Raw genomic sequence first — 19,086 nt, forward strand, 5'->3', positions numbered from 1 at the left:
AGAAGCAACTGGATCCTTAAAGTTTTTCTTTTTTTTATTTGAAAAAAAAAAAGAAAGAACAAATGAAATAGTAAAGTGTAAAATTTTATTTTGTAAATTTACCTTCTAATGTTCTGAATATTTTCTTCTTAGTACAGAATCAGCATCAACTAGCTACACGCCACACCGAGCTCGGAGTGTCTGCAAGTGTAAGTTTTTAAAATTTCTTTTGATTGGAGTTCATTTTTCTTGTAGTTCTTTTTATTATTTTTTTACTTTCTCTGATTTTAATTATTTTTTTTCTTGCCATTATTTTATATTATTATTTACAATTTTTCTGTTATTCTTTTATTTTTTTTTTTATTGGAATAAGTAATATATCATGAATTTTGAATAATTTCCGATTGATTTCGCGAGCCCCGCGCGCGGTTGAGCCGTTTTTTTTTATTTTTCAATTTTAGCTCGCATTCTGGTTGTTATTTGTTAGGCTTGTGTTATCTATTTTGAAATCCGGAGCGGACCCACGCTTCGGTATAGACACGTTGATTTTGTATGAATGACACGTGAGGGATCAAAGAGCTCAAAGGACCCCCTCCCTCCACATTCCCGAGCCTGGCTAGTACAGAGGCGTGCAAGAACGTGTCGACCGAGCACTTTGATGGAGCTTCAATTTCGCCAATTTTTTAGGTTTCTAGGATAGCTCTGTCCTCTAAGTCGTTGTCGGCCACTTAGGATGATCGTCTGATCGTCCTATTTTCCTTATGCTCACTACACACTTTTTCCGAGTATACCCGTCAAACAGGCCCTACATAACTTCGAAACGTGGCTCAACAAACACCGCACCTCAACCAAGGAAAAAAGGGAGAATCGCCCGCTAGCGTCAATATGGATGAGTGAAAACTATTTCACCTTCCGGAATAAATACTACAAAACCACCGCAAGCACAGAAACGGGTAACCCACTTTCTCGCCTACTAAGCGAAATGTTTATGGCAGGTCTAGAGCATCTAACGGAACAGCGTGGGATAATGCCCACTTTTTGGGTTAGATATGTTGATGTACTAGCCATTGTGGACAAATCGCTGTTGAAAGGATTGCTGGACAGCTCCATAAAAATATTATATTCACTATGGAGACTGAACAAATGGTAGAAATACCATTCCTGCACATCAAAACAATTAGAAACAGGGAAGACCTTGAGTTCGATATATTCAGGAAGCCCACAATCACCCAACGAGTCATTCCTAGCAGCTCTTCCCATTCATCATCATCATCATCAACGGCGCAACAACCGGCATCCGGTCTAGGTCTGCCTTGAATAAGGAACTCCAGACACCCCGGTTCAATATCCTTAAAAGCTGTCTGGCGTCATGACCTATGCTATCGCTTCATCTCAGACAGGGTCTTCTTTTTCTACCATAGATATTGTCCTCATAGACTTTCCGGGCAGGGTCATCCTTAACCATACGGATTAGATGACCCGCCCACTGCAACCTATTGAGCCGCATTTTATCCATAACCAGACGGTCGTGGTATCGCTCACAGATTTCGTCGTTATGTAGACTGGGGAATCGTCCATCCTCATGTAGGGGGCCAAAAATTCTTCGGGGGATTCTTCTCTCGAACGCGGGCAAGAGTTCGCAGTTTTTTTTTGCTAAGAACCTAAGTCTCCGAGGAATACATAAGGACTGGCAAGATTATAGTCTTGTACAGTAAGAGCTTTGACCCTATATTGTCCATGGTGAGACGTTTCGAGTGAAACAGTTTTTGTAAGCTGAAATAGGCTCTGTTCGCTGCCAACAATCTTGCGTGGATTTCATCGTCATATCTGTTATCGGTTGTAATTTTCGACCCTAGATAGGAGAAATTTTCAACGGTCTTAAAGTTGTAGTCTCTTATCTTTATTGTTTTCGTTTGGCCAGTGCGATTCGATGTTGTTCGTTTTTTACTTTTTGGACCTGACCTTTGACGATATATTTTGTCTTGCCGTCATTGATGTTCAACCCAAGATCTTGTGCCGCCTGCTCGATCTGGATGAGGGCAGTTTGTACACCTCGGGTCACGGATCACTTTTTCCAGAGCCCGGTTAAAGAGCACGCATGAGAGGGTATCCCCTTGTCATAGACCGTTGTTGATGTCGAATTGTCTTGAGAGTGATCCTATTTCTTTTATCTGGCTGCGCACATTGGCCAGTGTCAGCCTAGTCAGTCTTATCAATTTCGTCGGGATACCGAATTCTCGGCGTGTACAGTTTTACCCTGGCTTTGCTATCATAGGCGGCTTTAAAGTCGATGAAGAGGTGGTGCAACTGATGTCCATATTCCAACAGTTTTTCCATCGCTTGCCGCAGAGAGAAAATCCCTATCTGTTGCTGGTTTGCCTGGAGTGAAGCCTCTTTGGTATGGACCAATGATGTTCTGAGTATATGGGGCTATCCGGTCTAGCAAGATAGCGGAGAATATCTTATAGGGGGAGGGGGGACCTCCAACTCGCCGATGTACTGGTTGTTCAATAGTTTATCAAAGTACTCAACCCATCGCTCCAATATGCCCATTCTGTCGGAAATCAGATTTCCTTTTTTGTCTTGGCAGGATGAACATCGAGGTGTGGAAAGCTTCATCCTGCTGACTTGTTGGTAAAACTTCTGCATCTGGTGCGTTTGCTCCCTGTACTTTTCTAGTTCACAGACCTGTTGTTTCTCCCAGGCTTCCTTTTCCGTCTGTGAATTCGCTTTTTCGCTCGCCGGAGTTCTTGATAAGTCTCCGCGCGGGCCCGCGTTCTTTGAGAATGCAGCATTACTCGGTATGCGGCATTCTTCCGTTCCGTAACTAGCTTACATTCATCGTCAAACCAGCCATTCCGACTCTTTTTGTGGCTGAGGCCAAGTATGTTTGTGGCCGTATTTATGATAACGCTCTTCAGGTGGTTGTGAATATCATTTGTTGATGCTTCGTCTCCAGAATCTCTATTGACTGCGGTTATTGCGGCATCCATTTCCCTTTTACAGATGTTGCGGAGGGCTGTGTTGTGGATGGCGTTATTCCGTTTTCGTTGCCGGGTTCGTCGTTGTAAAATCGATACTCTCCGAGGCTCCTGTTGTGGCTTCGTAACAAGTTGTTTTCCGTGTAGGGTTGTCAGCCCTACCCAACCCCCAACCTGAGGACCAATTGGCAAAATTTGTCCCGTTTTCAGGCGCGGGAGACTCGCATTCATCAACAACGAGTGGTTCCCGAAATATCGGTACTTGCAAAATATAAATCAACGCTAGGGAATAAGAAAAACAAGCCTCGATTATTTTAAATAATTTATTCGCTAGAATTACCGCGGAATTACACTCAAAGTTCTCATAAAGTTGTCAGCTATATGTGTTGTGCCTAAGTCCTTCATAGCGTCCCTAAATATCCTGGGACTATTGTACTGTGGTTCAAACTATGCGGAAGGGCACGGTTCTTTAAACGTGCTCGATATTGCGGTGGGTGCTCAGTGGATGTTCCCAATAACCTACCACCAACCACTCTATGATTTTAAATAAATAGGATCGTTGAGCCTACTCGCTTGCCGTTTAGTGCTAGGCAAAGTCCAGCAGCTCTTGAGATGTAAAAACCGACATGAACCTAAAACGTGTCAAAGCCACAACCAGAAAATCTTTAACGCTTTAGACAGCCACATGAAGCAACCCCAACTCAACAGCTACTTAGGAACCAATCATTTGTCTTTTCACAATTAAAAAAGCTATTAATTGACAAAATTACCGCGAGACAACGACCGCCAGTTTCAACCAAATTAAAAATAAATTTCGATCATGGCTATCCAACCATGAGTAAGGGGACAGCCTTAAGTTTATCGACGGAGAACTTGAGTCTAGACTCCAACTCTTCACTTAGTCTATTGAAAACCAGTTTTTAACGGAGGAGCCGAATCAGGCCCCTTCTATCAGCATTCTAGCAAACTACCTTCGCGTAAACCGCCTCCGGGCAAACAACAACATCGGGTTGTGTTGAAGTTGATGGGAAAGGATCTCTGGAGATCTCTGCGGCTAAGGACAAATCGAAGTAGCAAAGGCACCAATCCATACTATTACCAGAGTAAGCATTGCGGAGAGCTTAGGAGGAAGCTCCTTTACCTGTAAGGAATACAGCATTGCACGGCATCAAACTTTGCGTGAAGCCGTAAGTGTATATATACCGTAAGATATCTGGGTTGAACTTTGCCGGCGGTAGTACGAACAATTAGTTCGAGCAATGTTACTGCTCCTTGAATGATATGTAAGAGGGTGCGCGGATATACCTAAATAGGGTTTCTGAGCTGCATCGTTCAACAACTCCTTCTTCTGGCTTCCAGATGAGACGCGTTTGCGCTACTGCATGGTGGTTTCAAAAGACTTCCAGGCTATCATGGTTAACGATTATTATTATTCCTCTATAACGAACGGACATTCATTAGAGCCACCCAATATTTCAAGAGTAAAATTATGGGGCAATAGCAAAATGCAAAATTAACACCTACCTTATTTATTAGGGAAGTTCTAATATCAACACGAGATCGCGAGCATTAAAATATCTAGGAAAGTCCTAACTGCAGGTCCTCAACTTGAGTAATGAGCCCACTTTACAATCCTTCGGAGTTGCATCATATCCATTGCCGGAACAAAAAACCCAAATGATCATAACTAGTATGAGCGAAGGTTTTGTAGAGAGCTGTCTATTTAGCACACCGGATAAGCGTAAAACATCATGTTGGAACTTGAATTTGGCAAAACCGCGGAAAACAGCAAGGAAATTCTTCAAACGTGCTCTGAAGTCTGATTTAACTGTTGAGTGGAATCGATACAAAGAGGCTCAGGGAGCTCTGAAGAAGAACACAAGGCCGGCCTAACGATTATTATGGAAACACTTTTGCGATGAGACCTATAAAAAAACGTAGCTAGTAGCTGGACAAACTACGTTTACCGAGTGAGAGGCACGCAGAAAACGATGAAAAACGGTGCGAAGTGCCCTTCTTAGGTAACATCCAAAACCACAGTTTAGGAATGACAGTCGGTGCGTAGAGGCTAAGCAGAGAACAGAGGTGGCTGCAAATTATAGTACAACAATAATATTTGTTTAAGAAAATCTACAGTATAAGCATATGTTATTTATATTGCTTGTACCATAGTTCTAAGATAAGATATCTTTGTACTTTGACCTGCGCGTCAAACAATGTAACATCTGTGTAACGCATGATTACAAGATGCACTCTGACCCAGTGTAACATTTGTGTACCACGTGATGGGAATGTACGAATGTACGATATTATGACATCTGCATCGCAGATGGTTGAATAAGAGTTGGAGTTGGAAATCAATTTTATGACTTGTTCTTCATAAGAACAATATTTGGCCTGCGTAGATATAGTATAAATAGGTAAGATCCTACATGTTAGTAGTTAGTTCTGATTCGGAAATAAAGAAGATCGTATGATCTTAGGAACGGAAACTCTGTTTTTTATAACAAAGTGAAAAACATAATTTGCACACTAGCACATGATTTGTTACCAAGTTTAATATCAACAATTCAATACTGCAATGTGTGAGGGAGATGCAAAGTAGATACGAACCAGTCCATAAGTTTATTATCAACCGCACTTAATATATATTTTAAAATTTATGAAAAATAGTTATTCGACATATTTGGACGACAACTTTTGGCTTGGAAAAAAGACTTTCTTCGATAGTGTACTTCCAAGGAGAACATTGGAATAGTGCTGGTTCAGGAGCCGTACACCCAGGGCTCCTGAACCAGCACTATTCCAATGTTCTCCTTGGAAGTACACGGGGGCAGATTCGCGGTCTGTAAGGAGGAGGCATGCAGGTAATTTGGGACTCCTCTTGTGAAAAACCAAGAGCTTGCATAATTCTCAAACGTAATTTTAAATACGTATGTCTTTCAAAGTTCTTAACCGGGGACCTTGTGGCTATCCAAGTCTCATTGGAAGCCGGGAGGAGCACTCGAGAGGCAGATGTAGCATCGGGATACTTCCCAGGAGACGAGAGCCGGGCTGCACCGGAACAAGTCGCAAAGCTGACGAAGTATTGCAAGGAGAGAGCGTTACCACTTCTTCTCGGCTGCGATGCCAACGCCCACCACGAAGTCTGGGGAAGCAGCGACACTAATCGTAGAGGTGAGTACCTTCTCGAATTTATTCTTAGCAATAAGTTAGAAATATACAACGTAGGGAACACTCCAACATTTGTGACCAGCACCAGACAGGAGGTACAACAACACTTGCCCACCTTCAAGGGGGCGGTGACATCAGGAGCGAACTGGAATTAGAAACGGTGATGGAAAACCTCAACACAATCGTCATTGACGCATATAAGGCCAACTGTCCGGCCAAGACAGTCAAGTCATCAAGGGATGTACCATGGTGAAACAAGAACCTAGCCAGAATGGGAACAGAGGTACGAAAACTCTTTAACCGGGCACTGGCGGAGGTATAAAAATGCACTGACTGCGTATAGCAACGCGATCAGGGAAGCGAAACGGAACAGCTTTAGGGAATTCTGTGAAGGGATTGAATAGATCACAGAAGCAACCAGGCTGTACAAGGCTGTAGCCAAAGACGGGGGAATATCCTCTGTCTGCTTGAAAAAGGAAGATGGGACATTCACCGAGAATGAGGAGGACAGGGTACACCTGCTTCTCAGAACTCCTACCCTCCTCGGTGGCAGGCGACAACAATCTGCCTGACACCCCAACAACGAATAAAAGGGGAAGGAAAGAGAGCTGGAAACTAGCAAAAGAGGTATGCTCAGAAGCTAGGCTAAGATGGGCAGTGGGAAATCTTCCAGAGTAGACGGCATTTTCCCAGCACTTATTCAGAGAGGCCTAGGAATTATCTTAGAGTCTCTTCTGAGGGTGGTAAGGGGGAGCATAGCACTGGGTTACATACCAAGGGCATGGAGACGGGCAAAAGTGGTCTTTATTCCGAAAGCGGGTAAAAAGGATCCTTTTCACCCTAAATCTTTCAGACCAATCTGCCTAACATCTTTCGTACTAAAAACGGTGGAGAAGGTCATAGACAACTATATTAGAACTAACGTTCTAAAGCGTAATCCTCTGCATCACTGTCAACACGCTTACCGGGCAGGACGGTCAACCGAAACTGCTCTGTATCAGCTGATAGAGGTACTACGGGACGCCATAGAAACAAAAGAAATTGCACTGTGCGCGTTTTTGGATATAGAAGGAGCATTCGACAACACATCGCACATAGAAATACAGGATGCCCTGAGCCGCAAAGGAGTGGGAAACACCCTGGCACTCTGGATGGGCAAAATGCTAGAAAGCAGACAAATAGAGGTACAAACAGGTACAAATTCTATTATCATGAACACCACTCAAGGCTGTCCAAGGAGGTCAAATATTTGGGAATCACGCTAGACCAAAAATTACTCTGGAAGACACATGTCGGAAAGCCACGATTGCTCTGATGACTTGCAGATCCATAGCAGGAAAAAAAATGGGTTGCAGCCCGAAGATACTACTTTGGATATATACTGCAATAGTAAGGCCAATGATTACCTATGGAGCGGTAATCTGGGCAGAAAGAACCCAACTCAGCACACAAGCCAGGGAATTACATAAGCTCCTAAGGCTGGTTTGCGTGTGTATCAGTGGGGCAATGAGGATATGCCCAACGGCATCCCTGGAGGTCCTTCTGAGATTAACCCCTCTCCATCTGCACATACAGATGCAGGCAAGCAGATCAATATTCAGGATGGCCGGTAGTATGAGTGAGGCGGGGAGCTGCCTAAATCGAAGGAAGATTGATATCCTTTCTAGGCGGCATCCCGAATTACTGATACCGAGGGACAACATGATAACGAGGTTTCACTTTGATAAGAAGTTTGAAACACGTTGGAGTAACAAGGCAAACTGGGAGAGCGTGGCTGGGACATAGGGCTTAAACCAGCAACTGATTACTTGGTACACTGACGGATCCCTCACAGCAGAAGGCACCCGCCGGTGTCATTGGTCCAAGGAAAATGTACTTTGAGCCAATGGGCAGGTACACTAGCATATTCCAGGCGGAAATATACACCATAGACAGATGTGCCTCCTTTAATCTGCAAAGGAACTAAAGGGGGCAGAACATAGCTAGTCTCACCGATAGCCAAGCAGCGATCAAGGCACTTAGGTCCAACCAGGTGAACTCTAAACTGGTATGGGAATGCCTTGAGAGACTGAATACATTCGACTCATCCAACAAGGTCTGGATACTTTGGGTTCTAGGTCATGCTGGGTTGGAAGGCAACGAGGCAGCGGATGAACTAGCCAAGAAGGGAGCAGGGGTGCCTTTACACGGGCCAGAACCCTTCTGTGGAATCGGAAACGGTTTCATGGCTATGAATCTATTATAAGAAACGAAGAGAAACGGTTGAGGGAACTATATTGGGCGGGCCTACCGGGGATGGAGCAGTCCAGGGTGCTTATTGGGGGATACGAACCCATGCGTACAAAGGATTGCTTAAACCTCACCAAAAAGAACCTCCGAATCATAGTGAGAATTCTCACTGGTCATTGCCGGCTGAACTATCACCTAGGGAAGCTAGGGATATCTACGGACACTGCCTGCAGGTTTTGTGAGGAGGAGGACGAAACCTCTATACACTGAAACATCTGGAAGTACTGAACATACTAAAGTTCCTAACGATTACAGAAATGCTTGAGATACTATGATCAATTGGTACAGTATAACCAGTAAAAGGGGCACAATAGTCCTTCAAGGACGTGGTGCGACTTTCCCTTAACAGAATAATAATAATAATAGTGTTCTAATAAAATTCAACATGTGTACGGTGCGATGGTCGAGGTTGTTTGAATGTCAGCCTTTAGATCGTTAAGGTATAGACATTTTCCTAGGTGATATGTGAAGTTAATCACATTTAGGATTCAATAAGATTTGAATCACCTGATTTCGTCCTGCCAGTGCTCCAATTGCTTGTGGGTCATTCAGGTATATTTTTTTAAGTAATTTTGTAGGGAAAACTTGCATACCTGACTCATTGAAGCTGTTTCGTGAAGAGCTCGAACAATTTAGATCTTCTAAAGATGATCAATAATAGCACAAAAATATAAACAGTATATTCTATATAATTGAATATTATAAGTTCAAAAGATGCATCTATAAAAATTACTTAGAAAATAATATCAAGATGCTAATATCAGCCCCAGTATATCTAAATATTTCCACAGAAAAATAAATGCCAACAAATTTAATAAAAAGAAAATCAGTTCAGTTCTCCAGCCTTTGCTTTATCAAGGAGACGTCTTGCAATAATCAGTCTTTGAATTTGGCTTGTTCCTTCATAAATTTGGAAAATTTTAGCGTCACGCATTAACTTCTCAACAGGATATTCCGAGTTGTATCCATTTCCACCGAAAATTTGAACAGCATCCAGAGCAGCTTTCATGGCCATGTCGGCACCAAAACATTTCGCAATTGATGAATAATAGCTGCTGTTAACATCTAGAAGTATAGCGGAAATATATACTTTAGTTTAAGATAGATAGTTATGAATATTTTTTATCTTACTTGTGTCGAATTCCCAAGCAGATTTTTGGTACATTGCACGTGTTGTTTCTACAGTAATAGCCATGTCCGCTAGCATAAACTGCACAGCTTGGTGATCTGCAATAGGAACCCCAAACGTTTTCCGATCCATTGAATATTTTACAGATTCGTCTAAGCAACGTCTAGCCAAGCCACAAGCGCCTGCCCCTAGACCAGGCCTTGACATATCAAACGTTGCCATCGTTAGTTTAAATCCAGCACCCTCACCAATAAGGACATTCTCTTTTGGGATTCTTACATCCTCAAATGTGACCCCTCTTGTATCTGATGCTCTTTGTCCCATATTCCATTCCTTACGACCAGGGGTAATACCTGGTGTGTCTGCGTTGACAAGAAAACCTGTGAATGCTTTGCTGGCAGGGGTTTTTGGGTTAGGATCAGTTCGTGCTAACACATAGTACCAATTGGCCACTGAGCCATTGGAAATCCACATTTTTTGCCCGTTTAGAATGTATTCGTCGCCTTTTTTTACGGCCGTGGTTTTAATACCACTTACATCTGATCCTGCGATCGGTTCCGTACAACAAAATGCCGCGAGTAGAGGTTGTTCTGTTAAACGTCCCAAGAAGTTTTTCTTCTGTTCTGCGTTTCCTCCGAGGACTACTGGCATTTGCTGTAATACATTTAGATGCAAGAAAAATGCAGTTCTAGGATTGAGTTAGAAGAAGGTATAATACTTACCGCCACTGATGATACCACTATAGGTATCATGATACCTGTGCATCCGTAGGCAATCTCTTCGGCGATCAAACAAGACGTGAACACATCCAATCCTAATCCTCCGATTTCAGGTGGCACATGAGTATTCATTAGACCTAATTCCCAGGCTTTTTTCACCACAGGCCAGGGGAACTCGCCTGTTTTATCATAGTGTCCAGCAACTGGGATTATTTCCTCGCGAACGAATTTCCGGGCTACATCTTGGATTTCTTTTTGTTCGGCTGATAGGGAATAGCTTACTCCTCGATTGATTATTGCAGAAAATTGAACTCCCAAGCCTTGTTTACGAATTGCCGCTCCTAATATCTTGAATGAAAAGGAGTTTGGTAAAAGGATCCTTTGAAAATAAAATTGTGATTATGTATTTTTTAGACTAAAAATATGATGATCGACAATGTCTAAATTTTCTTCCCATTTTTCACATTATTTGCAGATCAGGATATATGTTGCATTGGGCAGTAGTCAAAAGATCATCCCATGTGGCCGTAGGCGACCAAAGGGGAGAGCTATCTCAAAAACTGTATTTTCTTTACCTTGTCCAGGGACAACCTAACGGGGAAATGCATGTAATAATATGCAATATTCCTTCGTTTTCTCCAGCCCTAACACTCCTTAGCCTTCCCAATTTACTACTTCCAATTTGCCCATTCCCATCTCGCGCATTCCAATGTCAACTTTCAACATGTAACTTGGGTGACTTGGGTACTTTTATTTATTTTATAAAAAAAAATAAGGGTCCAGTAGCCTTTCCCTTACCTCCACCCCTCCTTCCAATTTGTACTATTCTAAATTTTATTTTAATTTCACAAGTAGTGCAAGCGAATAATGTGATAATGTACATTCACCTCACTTGTTTCTACTTAGATAACGTTGGAAAGTTTTTGTTGCGTTAGTTAGCAATGGAGTCGTCATTTAGAAATTTTCACATCATATCGATAAATTTTCCCTGCATCGAAGCCTTTACCACCTGGCATCGACTGCCGTCTGCGTTTTCGCCGACATTACCATTGGCGTCATCTGTAGGTGTTCGTTTCGACAGTTGTCAGAAGCCGCCTTTCCTTGCATCAGGGCGAATTGTCTGTGGAGCGTAGGTCGCAAAAAAATAAATCGTGAGATTAGCTGAAATGATGGTAATTTTCACCAGTCGGTCATTGAATCGCTCAACTTCTTTAATAACGCTGTAGAAACTCTCAGAGATTGTATTGCTAACTTGGGCGTACTTGGGCTTCTAAAGTAGAGAAATTTATACGCTTTTTTGGCGTATTCAGGTTCTATGTAATAGCTCTTGGCACGACAGTTTCCTTTTTCTTCGAAAGTCCCTTGCACGTTCCTCAGTTTTATCCAGGAGAATATCAATATTTAGTGTGGCGTCAAGGGTTTATGTGGCTCGGACTAGTTTTCTTACGCTGCGTCTTTAACCTTGTTACATGTGGCCTATCCCAACAAAACACAAAAAGAGGCTGGCCCATCAGGATAAAAACTAAAGGATAAAAAATCATCTTAGCAAGAAAAATTGCGAACTCTTGGCCGCGTTCAAGAGAAGAATCCTCCGAAGAATTTTTGTCCCCCTACATGAGGATGAACGATTCCGTAGCCTACACAATGATGGAATCTATGAGCTATACCATGACCGTCCGGTTGTGGATAAAATCCGGCTCAATAGGTTACGGTGGGCGGGTCACTTAATCCGTATGGATGAGGATGATCTCACCCGGAGAGTCTATAAGGGCAATTCAATGGTAGAAAAAGAAGACGAGGCAGACCTTGCCTAAGATGGAGCGATGGCGTAGGTCAGGACGTCAGACAGTTTTTAGGGATGTCGAATTGGTGGACCTCGGCGCAAAACCAGGAAGTCTGGAGTTCCTTATTAAGGCAGGCCTAGACCGGATACCGGTTGTTGTGCCGTTGATGATGATGATGATAAAAATCAAATGACGTTAATAAATTATTCTCACGAAACCAACTGAGATCCTTATATCAATTTAGATGAATTAGGTCAAGGGCCTAGCGAAATACATAGATGTCTGGGTTTCGCGGTGCATTTATATGTATGTCACAGCTATGCAGCTCCTATACGTAAGAGTAAATATATAGATCTATACTTTCGCCTTTATAGTTGGCGACTATCAACAACAGGAAGCCTCTTCATTTCTTTGGCAATCATTTTTCATTGTAAACTCGATTTTATGTAAGCAGGATGGACCCAAATGGAAAGACTATGCTAAAACTAGGAGTGGAACAGGAGTAACCTCTTTAAAGCGGAATAATGCAACGTTTGCTGCAATGGCGAGAGTGATTCTGACACACCTGTCAGTGGTTCTTTCCATAATCAAATCGTTCACGATTCGCTGAAATGCGCTTCAACTACCTCAGCACATCTTTACTATTCTGTGTTAAGTGCTCCTCGAGTGACCCATTCGTCGGTATACCCCAATGACACGTCGCAGAAAACTGTTGACGAAGTAACTAACAGCGGCGGGAACCTTTCATATGGCAGCACAGAAAAAATATTAGCACTGAACAGTTTCAACTTGATCTTGGTGTTGAGATACTTACATTTCAAGATTTTAGGCAAGGAGGTGAAAGTGGATCTAGTACCGGTGCCACTGTCGCCACAAACGACGCTTTCTAAATATACAAGTCAATCAACGCTTTCGATGTTATGTCCATTATTGCATATAGAAGCTGGTTACCAAAAAACCCGGTGCCAATCGATCATCCTCTTCTATAGAAGCAGCGAAGATGAAGGAAATCGTTTCCTATCCACTCCATCCGAACTGACCCGGTCGATGAAGAAGCGAATACTGAGGAATGCCTACTCTTTACTGCAAAGGAACTAGAAGAGGCGATCTTGCCTATGAAGCGAATTGTTGGAACTCTCATGTAAATACAAGCCAAACTTGCTACTCGACGCATTCAATGCATGTTTGACAGCGGGTATTTTTCTCTTCCGCTGGAAGGTTGCGAGACTTGTGCTGATAAGCAAGGGCAAAGGCAAATCCGAGGCGCCATGAGCGCATCGTCCGCTAAGTATGTTGGACACAGCGGGGAAGCTGCTTGAGAGACCCGTCAAACCACGACTGGCTGATGCAATGGGTTCTACTGGAGATTACTTACCAACACAATATGGTTGATGAGCGGGGCGATCCACAATTGATGCCATTGAGGAGTTGGTTCAAACAGTAAAACTGGCTGAGGCACACAGTCGTCGCTGTCGGCGAGCGATGATTCTTGTCATCCTCAACTAAAGAAACGCTCTCATGAATCGGCGAGTAAGCAGATGGATGATTGAGCATGGAATCTAGCTCTGACGAAAAGCGAAGTCGTTGTGCTGACTAAGGAGGGGATTCCCACAGCCTTCCCTATTTAGGTTGGTCTTGTCCAAATCAGCGGCGACATACTTCGGCATCATGCCAGACAGAAGTTGAGTTTCTTCGAGCACCGCAGGCAAGTTTGCGGCTAGAATCTTTGCGAATTGCCGGTTGATGTCCAATGTGGGGGTCCCATATCCAGCAGGCGTCGCTTGCTGATAAGTGCGGTTCAATTCGTCCTTCTTTATGGTTCCGAAGTATAGGTTGACTTCCTCAGTAGGGAAATGTACCGTAAGCCCCTAGCGCAAGTACAAAGACGAGGGGCTCTGCGAGCTATGTCCGTCTATTTTGCCGTCTCGGAACCAGCTGTAATGGCAATAGCGGGAGTTATTCCGATCGCTCTTCATCCGCCGAGCGGAGGTTTATTTACCTCAGAAAAGGCTAGAGATATAAGGAAGCTACCGTTTGTGAAGAGAGGGTCCACACTCTCTGCGCATGGCATTATCTTGGGAAAAAGAATCAAGAGGCAGATGTATCGCGCATCTCATAAACGACATGCGGCCGTGGTTCAATCGAAAGCGCGATGTTGAGGGAGAATGCGTGGAACCGAGTGGCACATTCCACTCAAGGCATTCTTATGGCAGATGGATAGGAGAGTTGCCCGGGTAGCTGAGACACCCTGAATCCACGGGGTTTTGGTCCTTTACTGAAAAGTTTTTGCATGAGATGATGTTTCAAACGGTTCTGGGTAAAAGTTCTAGATGCTCCAGGGGGTGTTTCAGCCGGTAGTCTGTCTGAAACAGGAGTCCGGCACTTTGTGCGTAAATGCATTTCATCTCTCTACCCAAAAAAAAAAAAATCTTGCATATTGCCCGTCAGACCGAGAAGTTTGCCTTCCTTTCCAAATCTAGAGCCATTTGGCCAAGATCCATGACTCGGTGAGAGAGCTAACAGATATCATTAGCGTAGTCACGTTTTTTGAGAAAAGATGTTACTGTCCATTGAAGTCCTTCATGCCCTCTGGACAAAGGAGCATGAACAACGTCACCGATAACAAAAGAAATTCTATCGGCCACAAAATGCAAAATTGGCGGGCTCTAATTATAGCTATTAGTTTCACGTTGTAGAAATTTTTCTCAAAATCGACAAAGAGAAGGCAAAGCCGAGATCTAAACTCTGCGTCCTGTTCGTTGTTGATGTGGTCAGTGGAGAAAGATCCACGGCGGTAACTAGCGTGCTCTCTGCTGATCAAGCCTTGGAAGTTTTCCTTGATGCGTTTTAGTTCTATAGTGACTTTATTATATCTTCGCGACGGTAGGGAGCAAGCAGACATTTCTCCAATTGTCACAGATCAGATCTTTTACTCTCTGGGAAAGAGCTCGAGTTTTTAGTATTTCTATACGGTACGAGTGGGAGTAGCAAATTTGCAGAAACTGTAGAAACAGCGTTGAATAGCTCTGCGGGGAGACCATCAAACCCAGTGGCTTTATCCCATTTGAGTGAATTGATGACTAAAATGATTTCACTTCTGTTTGTGGGAATTGAATGTATCTCCAAGTTACCGTGGTTAATCATTTCATCCACAACAGGAGGAACTTCACCGGATGCCATTCGGTTGAGAACCGTGGTGAAATGTATCTTCCACGTCGAGATACGTTATACGTTTTCTGCCTCCCTGAGTAACGCAATAATGGATTCACTTTTGACACGGCGGGATTCCCGGGATTTCATGCGGTATCAGAGTTCGAGCGGAGCGTCACGCTCGCAACTACTCACTGTGATCAATAGAGCCTTTAGTACAGTGGTAGAAATTCATAAAACCTTCCACTATCGTTACACGTTACCTGTGCGGATAGCTGAGTGGTTAGAGCACAAGGCTGTCGTACGGGAGGTCGCGGTTCAAATCTCGCTGGCGGCAGTGAGATTTGTATCGTGATTTGACGTCAGATACCAGTCGACTCAGCTGTGAATGAGTACCTGAGTCAAATCAGGGTAATAATCTACAGTGTTCTGTAGTGTACCGTTACAGTCTTGAATGAAGTGCTTTAACATACTTCAAGGCCCTGATCCATTATGGATTGTTGTGCCAACGATTATTATTATTATTATTATCGTTACACTCGCTAATATTGTCTTCCCCCATTACATGACTGAGAAGCCCCCAGAGCCCACCTTATCATTCAGATCACGATGATCACAATGTCACCTCTAGGAAGTCTCTTTTAGCCAATCGTACATTAAAAACTACCTGCTTGTTTGAATCGTATGTATCCGTTGGTGTATAACTCTAATATTGAAATGTTCCACATTCTGAAACCGGAATCGCCCGGTGTTCCAGAGTACAATGGCATACTTCTGATAGAAAGAGATGAGCGCGCTCCGGAATGCATCATCTAACCCCAGTAACAGTGGAACTGACGCTCAAGTTGGAACAAACGAGCATTCCAGGGGCCGTCGATACCGTTGTCGAGAAAAGTACGCACATTCCAAAAACCAACTCGTGTCTTGGTACGATTGCCAGAGGTGGTTACCGGTTGGTCCGTCCTCATCCGAAGCATGAGTAACGTTTCTATAGCAATAAAAATTCGAAATCAGCAGATTGTTAGCCCTTAGATTTTGATCGCATTTTACGGCAAGCAGGAAATACTTATATCATCAATGGCGCAACAAGCGACCAGAGGGAATGCTTTCAGTGAATTTTTAATACCCACCTCACAGGGAACTCAGTATTTCAGTAAGGTAAAGATGCAATAAATTAGTAATGAATACTATTAAAGGCCCCATCTACTACCTAAGATAAGTAGACTTTGCACGGCCATTCAGACTATAGTGTCTTATTCCTCATTTTCTCGAATGGATGCGATATATAAACGTCTAAAGATGGTCAAATCTATGGAATTCTAGATTAGGAGTAGAGATGTCCTTTCTTCTAGCTGCGGTAAAATAACGACACCGCATATACTGCTACAAGCGACGCTTTCCTACTGAAAATGAACTATGTAGGGACGAGCCTTTACTTTAATAAATTCAACTTTTCAATAGACGCTCCGCCTTATTTTCACTAATGCGAGAAATCACTTCAACGGTGCAATCTAACAAAACTCTCAAAGAACGTTTTCGTAAAAAAACTGTGTTTAAAATTATCAGCATTTCAAATTTCAACCAAATTCAAATAGGTTGAAAAGCTCGCGCCATGTTGTGTGACGTTACAACCCGAGCCAACAAACTTCAGTAGCCCAGCCACTGGCAAGTACTCATAAAAATAACTGTCAAAATTAATTTACCCCGTGAAATGCCAAGGAGGACGATGAAATATTGTTTCGTGCTTTGCTGCACAAATAACTAAACAAAAACCCCGCAGAAAACTTTTTTGCCTGTTCCGAAAGCAGATTCTCGGAAGAAGTGGATCGCCATCGTCTGACGGAATCTACTTTCTTTGGAGTCAGGTTTAAGTTGTGAGGATGATTTCAATTTGAGTTAACATTTTTTTTTTAATTTTAACTCTGCTCTTAATTGATAATATACGACTGCGTTAAAATTAATAATAGTGACACTATTATTCAAATTCAGATAGAGTCACAAGAGAAGAGATACCACCGAATATTCAAAGTGCTCAAGATACGAATCCCGCTTAGTGCAACTCCAGTTTCTTTTGCGGCCTTTGAGTCTTTCAGAAAAGTATGTTTTATCGCCGTTCAGGTAAAACTGTCAGAATTTTCTAAATAGCTTGTTATTACTTCCAAAACGTAACGCAACTTGAAGGATTGCCCATTCACGCATTATTATTGTTTATTTGGAATAACTAATTTATCTAAGTAAGTAAACACTAAAATAAAACTCATAGTGCGCTAAAATCTGATTATAAATCAAGGTTGAGCCCGTTATTATCGTTATCTTGTTATTTTATTATTATCTACATCTTATTTAAAGATCAAAATTCCCAAAAATATTTTTGAATCATATCGCTTGTAAATTAATCGAAGAAATCTGCTTGTTTAACTAATATTTTTATTGATTTAGCGTATATACAGTACTTCGGCAGCCGTTTTTCCTCTTCTCCAGTAGGAATTCAAATGGATTTACTAAACCAAAACCATTTTAGAATTTATCAAACTAAAAACACAATATCATTGGGTTCTCATTTTATCACAATGTAAATCTTAAATCGAAAATGCTATTTAAAAAAAAGCAAAGATGGTAACAAAAGTTATCAATATTGCGATTATTGGTATTACTAAATAAGCTTCAGAAGAGTACTTTAGGTTGTATTATATTGGGATGCTTTTTACTGATGGGGTGAGGTTGTTAATTCGCCTATTCTGAGATGTAGTGTGAGAATCACATTGGCACACTCCACTAAACCACTTTAAATATGTATTTACATATATTTCATTAATTTACGGTTCTTTAATTCGCATTCCTCTCGAAATACTATTTTAAATTCACCGGCTTATTATCAAATTATTATTAAGAAATTAAACCACAATACCTTCAGTGGATTGAAATAACAATTATTACTTATAGTATTAACACTCCTTATAATTTATGCTTAAACTCCTAAATTATTTCAATGGTTCAAGGTTCACTTACATTTTTGAAAATCATGATGGGAGCTCTTTCTACGCAGAGGTAAACCCGAAAACCATCTACTTTAGGTGAAATTAACTATCAAAATCCAACGCGTGATTGTTCAAAAGTGGTAAGTTGCCGGCGTTTTGTACTATGACTTTTTAGTGATTGCGGCTTGTTTGCGAATTTTTGGACGTTCTCATTTCAACACAGCTTGGGACTCACTCCGACTAAGCTATATCAAGTATATAAATACAAAGATAAAGGCGTGAGTCTTAAAATTTTAGTAACAAACTCTGATACTAGCTAAACTGGCAGTGTAGCCACCATTCTCAGTTTACTAATGTTTTGAATTGCTTGAAGGAATAGTATACTTAATTAATAGCAATTAAGCAAAACAGAGACTCTCAGATCGTTCCACAATTCGCGGACTTTGTGTTATAGGCTTATCACTTATTACTACTTAAATCATCTCTTATCTATTTCTTTTAGTTTTATCACCTGCGGGGGTTCGGTAATGTTGTTGGTTGTATTTTAAAATGAGAGTTCAATCGGCTACACTTGGGTTTGAATGGTGTGTTTACCCACACACCCCCTAAGCCAACGCACTCCACTCTCTTTCTCCAATATTGATGATACAGAGGCAGTGAGTTTTCAAAACATCAATGTCTTATAACACACGCTACTCACACAGTTTTCGTTGTAGATTAGTGACTTAATACCCAAGGCGAATATATTTTTAATTTTATTTTTTTCAGAGTACCACTGGTCTACGCTAGCTCCTAGTGGCGACATCTCTTAGAATGATAAAACATAGTTTTAGAAGCTTGAGTGTTGTATAGTTTGTAGGGAATACAGCCCAGAAAAGCTTTGAATTTTGTCAATAAAACGTC

At 42.0% G+C, this 19,086-nt stretch overlaps 1 protein-coding gene across 1 annotated transcript; it reads right to left on the reverse strand.

The window, feature by feature from the left end:
• Window positions 1-9,078: 9,078 nt before the first annotated feature.
• On the reverse strand, window positions 9,079-18,531 carry LOC119650159 (probable medium-chain specific acyl-CoA dehydrogenase, mitochondrial). Its single transcript, XM_038052706.1, has 4 exons — window positions 18,215-18,531; window positions 10,275-10,619; window positions 9,555-10,206; window positions 9,079-9,488 (listed from the first exon to the last, which is right to left on the reverse strand). The coding sequence occupies exons 1-4, from the start codon at window positions 18,227-18,229 to the stop codon at window positions 9,250-9,252; spliced, it is 1,251 nt and encodes a 416-aa protein (XP_037908634.1). The 5' UTR covers window positions 18,230-18,531; the 3' UTR covers window positions 9,079-9,249.
• Window positions 18,532-19,086: the final 555 nt, after the last annotated feature.

The sequence above is a fragment of the Hermetia illucens genome, chromosome 2 (genome assembly GCF_905115235.1).
Source record: "Hermetia illucens chromosome 2, iHerIll2.2.curated.20191125, whole genome shotgun sequence".
In the NCBI taxonomy this organism is placed as follows: Eukaryota; Metazoa; Arthropoda; class Insecta; order Diptera; family Stratiomyidae; genus Hermetia; species Hermetia illucens.